The 6,433-nt window shown below is 35.0% G+C and overlaps 1 protein-coding gene across 1 annotated transcript; it reads right to left on the bottom strand.

The window, feature by feature from the left end:
* Positions 1-262: 262 nt before the first annotated feature.
* LOC133783149 (AP2-like ethylene-responsive transcription factor AIL5) lies at positions 263-4,795 on the bottom strand. The gene is made up of 9 exons (XM_062222691.1): positions 4,320-4,795; positions 3,699-4,212; positions 3,508-3,590; positions 2,992-3,000; positions 2,564-2,652; positions 2,399-2,472; positions 2,245-2,295; positions 1,659-1,735; positions 263-1,501 (listed from the first exon to the last, which is right to left on the bottom strand). The coding sequence occupies exons 1-9, from the start codon at positions 4,498-4,500 to the stop codon at positions 702-704; spliced, it is 1,878 nt and encodes a 625-aa protein (XP_062078675.1). The 5' UTR covers positions 4,501-4,795; the 3' UTR covers positions 263-701.
* Between the last annotated feature and the right edge of the window lie 1,638 nt (positions 4,796-6,433).

Raw genomic sequence — 6,433 nt, 5'->3', positions numbered from 1 at the left:
GTTAGAGAAAAATATATCACATAGAATACATAAAAACACGAGTTACTCCAGTCATCACCAATTGGTTTTGAGATGGAATCACATCACCGATTCTCATAATGTTAATGTAATTATCATTTTTCTTTTCCAACTTGTGATTAATTAGAATATATTTCAAGTCATCAGTCAAACTCAAGAGTAGCTCCAATAATGAACATCCAAATTAATCAATAATTATTACACACTAACAACGTTTCTAACACACAAGAAATAACATATAATATAAACACAAGAAATGTTTTTTCACATTGATAATTTTTTTTTTGTTACTCTTAAACAAGAAGGTGAAACTAATAACAAGGATTACAAAAGGATTTCTTTCCTACCTAGAATCATGTCAGTAAAAAAAAAAGAAAAGAAAAAGAAAAAGCGTAAAGTGAAAGAAAAAAAAAAAGAAACAAACAAACATGGTGCTAAAAGAACTACTTCAGTTAGTACTAGTACTGCTCTTACTACTACATTGTCAGTTCCACCACATGATTCACATTATCCCATATTCACCTCATAATATATATATATATAATAAAGTCGAACCCTTTTCCATGCAATTGAAAAATACCAAAAAAAAAAAAACTCCAAAGAAAAAACACAGCTTTTCGTCCTCTTCCACTGCTCAGATTCCCACGTGCGAGTTTTCGAACACACACACACACACACAATGATCATTCCATGCCGAAGATTGGTGTCTGAAAAAGACTCGGTTGTTTCGCATGAACCGCTTCATGATGATGAAGATGGTGAAACGTGTGAAGACTACTCGGTCCATTGATATTATGATTACTGTTACTGATCCAGCTACTCATCAGTCCGTACCCCAAATTATTAGCATTGTTATTAGAAGACTGCTCGTAACCATAGAACCCTCCATTGTTGCTCTCGTGTGAACTGGCGGTGGCGGTGGTGGTCGTAGTTGCATTAGTGGTTGTGGCCGAGAAGCCCTGATTGGTACCACTATCCATGTTGTTAAATGGGTTGTTGTTGAGAACCGAAGAGGAGGGCTTGTTTTGGAACAACGAAGGCAACTGCAATGAGGCATTTGGAGTAGCAGGAGCGGTTGTTGTGGTATTATTAGTAGGGCTAGGGTTTTGGAAACCGAAGATGTTGGACCAGTAACTGTGGTCTGATGAGGATGATGATGTTGTTGTGTTTGACGAGACTGAGGGGTCTTGTTTGATGGGGATAGCGAAGCTTAGAGTGGAGGAGAGTTGGGGTGTTGTGGCGGTGGCGGTGGCGAAGGTGACGACTGAGGAGGAGGAGGAGGAGGCGGCGGCGGCCGAGTCGTCGGCCGCCCGGTCGGGTGAGATTTTGGACTTGGTGTTTGACATTATTCCTCCTACGGGAAGGTTGGAGTTGGCTATGTTTTTAACGTCGTAGCGGCTCATGTCGAAGTTGGTCACGGCGTTTAGGCCTCGGAACTTTATGGCTGCTATGTCGTATGCCTCGGCTGCTTCTTCTTGAGTGCCTTTTTTTTTAGATTAAACATATTAGTTAGTCAAAGTAATAATTGTTGATATTAATTATACTTTAATCAAAGATTAAATAAAAAATAATTTATAAGATTAAGTCGAACAATACATATATATAAATATTTAAAAAATTGGATATGAAAAACTACTTACTAAAGGTGCCAAGGTAGAGATCTTTGTTGCCTGCTACTCTTCCAATTCTTGCCTGCCATCGACCATGTTGATGGTGCCTATATTTTTTTTTTTATATATTAAAGTTATTAATTTTAGTACTTTTCATTTCTAATTATATATATGTATATATGAGAATTCTTTTAAGTCTTATTGGTGAGATTCTCAGTATTTTTCACCCGTGAACAGTTTTCGGCGCGATTTTTGTTATGACTGTGTATATTGTTAGCTATTTAGAGCATTATACAAATTTTCAGAAAATTCTGAATAGTTTACAGTACCGAAAACTAAGTACAAATATGTTATTGCATGCATGACTAATTTTTTTATACGCGTAGAAATCAACATGTTTGAACCAAATTTTCTGAAAATTCTAAAAATTTACATGATACTTTAAATAGCTACAATATACATAGTTATAAAAATAAAATCGTGTCGAAAACAATTCACAGGTCGAGAAACACTCAGAGCCTACTGATAGAACTTAAAGTGAAACCCTTATAAAAAAATTGTTATATATATTTAATCTTGTACAAAATAATAAAAACTTGTATAACAATGTATATACCTTGTGACGCCTCTGTATATTGAAGCTCCTCTAGAAAATCCACTACTTTTCCTACACACAAAAAAAAAAAACCATAAAAATAATCAGATGACAATTATTTAATGCAATTTAATATTTAAAAGAAAAAAATATTTTATTTTTATTTATTTTTTACCTTCGAAGAGAAGCAACGAATTCTTGCCTAGTCATGTTCGTCATCTCCTCTAGTTCTTTTTCGTAGTTGGAGACCTTAATAACAAAACAAAAATAAAATTTAGATCCATAAAATATAATAAATTTTAAAAAAATTATCAGAAAAATAATAATAAAAATTTCTTACTGGAAAATTTGTAGTGGTGGTGGGTCCCCAGTACTTGAGAGCAGCCAGATCATAAGCTCTTGCTGCCTTTTCTTCCTTATCATATCCACCTATATATATATTTATTTATTTTTCAATAAATAAAATATTAATCACTTTTATATTTTCCAGAATGATTTAAAATAGAATCTAGTATATATATGCATGAAGATACAGAACTATGCAATGATTCAAAAATCAACATATATAGTAAATCTGAACTTAATAATGATATGTTTGAAGAAGCAGTAGTAGTAGTACTTGAGAACATGAATCAAGAAGAATATTCTTAAAACAAAATGATGATTTTAAAAACAATAAATATGAGTTTAGAAAATTTGATTTAAGGTTACAAATATTACTGAAAAGACAAGCTACAGAGAGAGAGAGAGAGAAAAATAACTACTCACCCAAATAAACTGATCGATATCCATGGCACCAATGATTAAGTTGGTCCAAAAATACAAAACAAACAAAAACCCTTATCAGAATCTTTCTCATCATTTATATAAAATAAAATAATAACTACAAAATCTAAGGCCCAGATGGAGTGTAGAAATCTCTGAAGATCCAATCTGAACCGTTGGATCAGTACCAGAAATAAGCTTGAATATTTTATTCCCGTATCTAGATTCGGACCCATTGAAATTTAACTCCCATTTAAACCGGGGCACATTGCTAGACAAACTCTGTCACATTCACCACCGACTCAACTCCCAATCAGACCATTGTGTCATTTTCTATCACAATAGATCTAATCAACCCGACCCGACCCGACCCAACCCGACCCAACCCAACTCGGTCCGGTTCAGTTCAGGCATTCAGTACACCCAGGCGCACGTTAGTCTCTGTCACACCCCCCAAAATTAATAATGCACACTTAACTTAACATTATTATAATAATTAATTTATTAGTGTAAAATTACCTTGTCGTCCTTTCCTACTCTGCCCTTCTCGGCGGCAACTGTTGTCCCACAAATGAGCTTCATATCTTCCCGTCCATCTATGCCTATAATATATTTTTTTGGAAAATAAATAAATAATGAGAAATATATTTTTAAAATAAATAAACAAAATTTTCTCTTTTTTATTTCATTGGTTTTTTGTTTATATTTACCGAGTAACACCGCGGTATATAGAGGTACGTTGACCGAAAGTGTCGACGGTCTTCTTGGAGGAGACGGGGGAGTCTACCACCGGAGCAACCGCAGACAGCGGCGTTGCCAGCTGGCAACTTGGGCTCACTTCGATTTGGCGTTGATTATTATTATTAATAATACTCATGAGATTATTATTATTATTATTATTACTAGGGTTACTAATCATATTATTAGTATTGATATGAGAGTTGAAACCGTGGAGGAAGCTAGCGGCTATGGTCTTAAGCTCCGACTCGTATAGGTCGGCCTCCGTGGCGCAGTTTCCGGACGACAAGGACTGCACCGTCGTTTGATCAACGGCGGCGAACTGATTGTTGTTATTACAGAGCAACGACTGGTCGCCGTTTGAGGAGGCGGGTCCTCCGCCGAGAAAGTCCTCGAGCTTCGGGGCACCACCACCGCTGCCTCCGCCTCCGCCGCCGCCGGTGAACATGGCGAGATCGGTTGAGGATGCATCTTGATGATCTTCGGCTGCAGTTGATTAATAATGATCAAGAAAACACAAGCAAATAAATAACGACTAAAAATGTAAAAGAAGGAATAAAAAAACGAGGTTTAAGCTTAGGTAGCAGACTAACCATGGTGGTGGTGGTGGTGGTGGTTGGGAGTGAAGGGGTTTTGGAAGAGAGAGAGAGGGTGAGGAGAGTGCAAGTTAGCAGGGTGGTTGGAGAGAGAGAAGGCGAGCCAGTTTTGATGATGATGAGGAGTGTTGGTGGTAGTGGTCGCTGCTGTTGTCGTTGATGGAGATGATGAATCCATTGTCGTTTTTCTTGGTTGTCGTTTCGTCTGTGAGCGTGAAAAGGAGAGATGTGTGTGTGTCTGAGGGTGTTGGAAATATCAAACCATGGATATGGACTCGGAGAAAGAGAGTGATCAGGTGTGAGTTTTGTTGAAATTTGAACCCCAAGAGAGAGAGAGAGGGAGAGAGAGAGAGAGGTGAATGGGAAAGAAAAGAGGATGACACAGACACAGAGAAGAAGAAGAAGAAGCGAACTATAAATATAAATCTAAGTAAAGAGAGAGAATGGAGAATAGTCCGAAGGTTACACGGGCTTCGAGGGTTTTTCTTTTCTTTCACTTAAGGAGGAAAATAAATATGGTGAATATTAATTGCCTTTTTATAATTATATATATAATATGTAAAGATAAAGAGACATGGATAGGCAAAGTGGAAGCTTTTTATGGGATGACTATGCGGTGAGTTTGTCTCTCTTCTTGACCAAACAAAAGCATTTTGTTAATGTGATCATCATTTTAGAAAAAGGAAAATTAATGAGAATGGATCCATTCTTTCTTCTTTCCTTTATTGTTTTGGATTTTTCTTTTAGAATTAACAAGATGAGAAAAAGAGAGTAAGATTATATGGACATATATGTCACATGTGTAGTAGTAGTAGTTGTAGTGTTATTGACACTTTATGGTAAGGTAACACTATATGAGTTCTCTCTCAATAATAATTGGTTAGCGATATCGCATAATAATTATAAATTTAAATATGTAAGATTTAATATTAAATTATACTAACAGTGATATGTCATCTTATTATGGTATTAGACACCAATAATATTTATCAGGAACGAGCGGAGGCACTAAGGATAATGTAAGGACTCAACCCCACCTCAATTTTTTTTATTTAAAATTTTAATTAAATAACTATAGAAAACAACATAAAATCTCTCATTAAAACTCAAAATCTTTTGAAAGTGCCACAATTCTAATATTAGTAGTGTATGTAGGGAAGGAACAAGAGAGAGAGAGGGGTAGCACTAATTGGTATAATTATTATAAAAGAGTATTATTAGTGTCACATTAATTAATTAGTTACATATACGAATTTAGTGTTCAATCTTAAAAATGATGTCACTTGGCCCCTACGTGTGCCGCGTGTCCTTTTTCCTTTTGTTTCCTTTACTTGACATTTTTGACTATCTTTGACTAATAATCAAATCATCCATCACCATTTTTTCCTTTTTCACATTTCACTCTCCCTATTTACAATTTCACAAAATGATTTTTCAAAAACATATGTGGAGACTAATTTGTTGTTCTCAATAATTTTGTGCTAAAAAACTAGCTCATAATAGTTAGAGAACCATATTTCAAGAAAAGGGTGTAATTATATATATATATAGATATTTTTTTTTAAATATAGCGGGACATGACATGTACTAAAATCCTTTTTCAAATTTATTCAAAGATTGACCAAAATCATAGCTCTCTTTCACGGACCTACATCTATCATTATATTTTGTACCATTTAGAATCTATGTCCCAACACTACACCATTATGGAAATTTACATCATCATATATATATATATAATCACTATTTTCACTTAGTTTTGATTCAATCAAAACATTATATTATAACATTTTTAAAAACGAAACAACTAGGTTATAAACACCTTTTTCTATTTACGAAAAAAAAGAAGAAGAAAGAACTATAGCTAGACCTAGCTAGAGCTTTTGGGTATTATAGTGATTTTGGTTGTAGAAGAGGGTGACCTTAATAGCATCCAAAGAGAGTAAGAGACATAAATGGTAGTCACGTGATCAAGCCAAGTTAGCTGATAATAATAATCAACCAGGGGCATTAATGGTATTTCCTTACTGAGGATAGATTTCCTAATGGAGACCACATGCTTGCATGTCATCCTAATGACACGTGTAAGTTATAATATGGTTTTCTTGGCA

The sequence above is a fragment of the Humulus lupulus genome, chromosome 6, assembly GCF_963169125.1.
Source record: "Humulus lupulus chromosome 6, drHumLupu1.1, whole genome shotgun sequence".
NCBI lineage: Eukaryota > Viridiplantae > Streptophyta > Magnoliopsida > Rosales > Cannabaceae > Humulus > Humulus lupulus.
This window is presented reverse-complemented; position numbering and strand designations above follow the sequence as displayed.

Coding starts and splice junctions, on each gene's coding strand:
- LOC133783149 (XM_062222691.1), bottom strand. CDS start 4,500: ATGGATTCATCATCTCCATCAACGACAACAGCAGCGACCACTACCACC. Junction 2,473..2,563: donor CCACCACTACAAATTTTCCA/GTAAGAAATTTT, acceptor TTTGTTATTAAG/GTCTCCAACTACGAAAAAGA. Junction 2,296..2,398: donor TTCGTTGCTTCTCTTCGAAG/GTAAAAAATAAA, acceptor TTTTGTGTGTAG/GAAAAGTAGTGGATTTTCTA.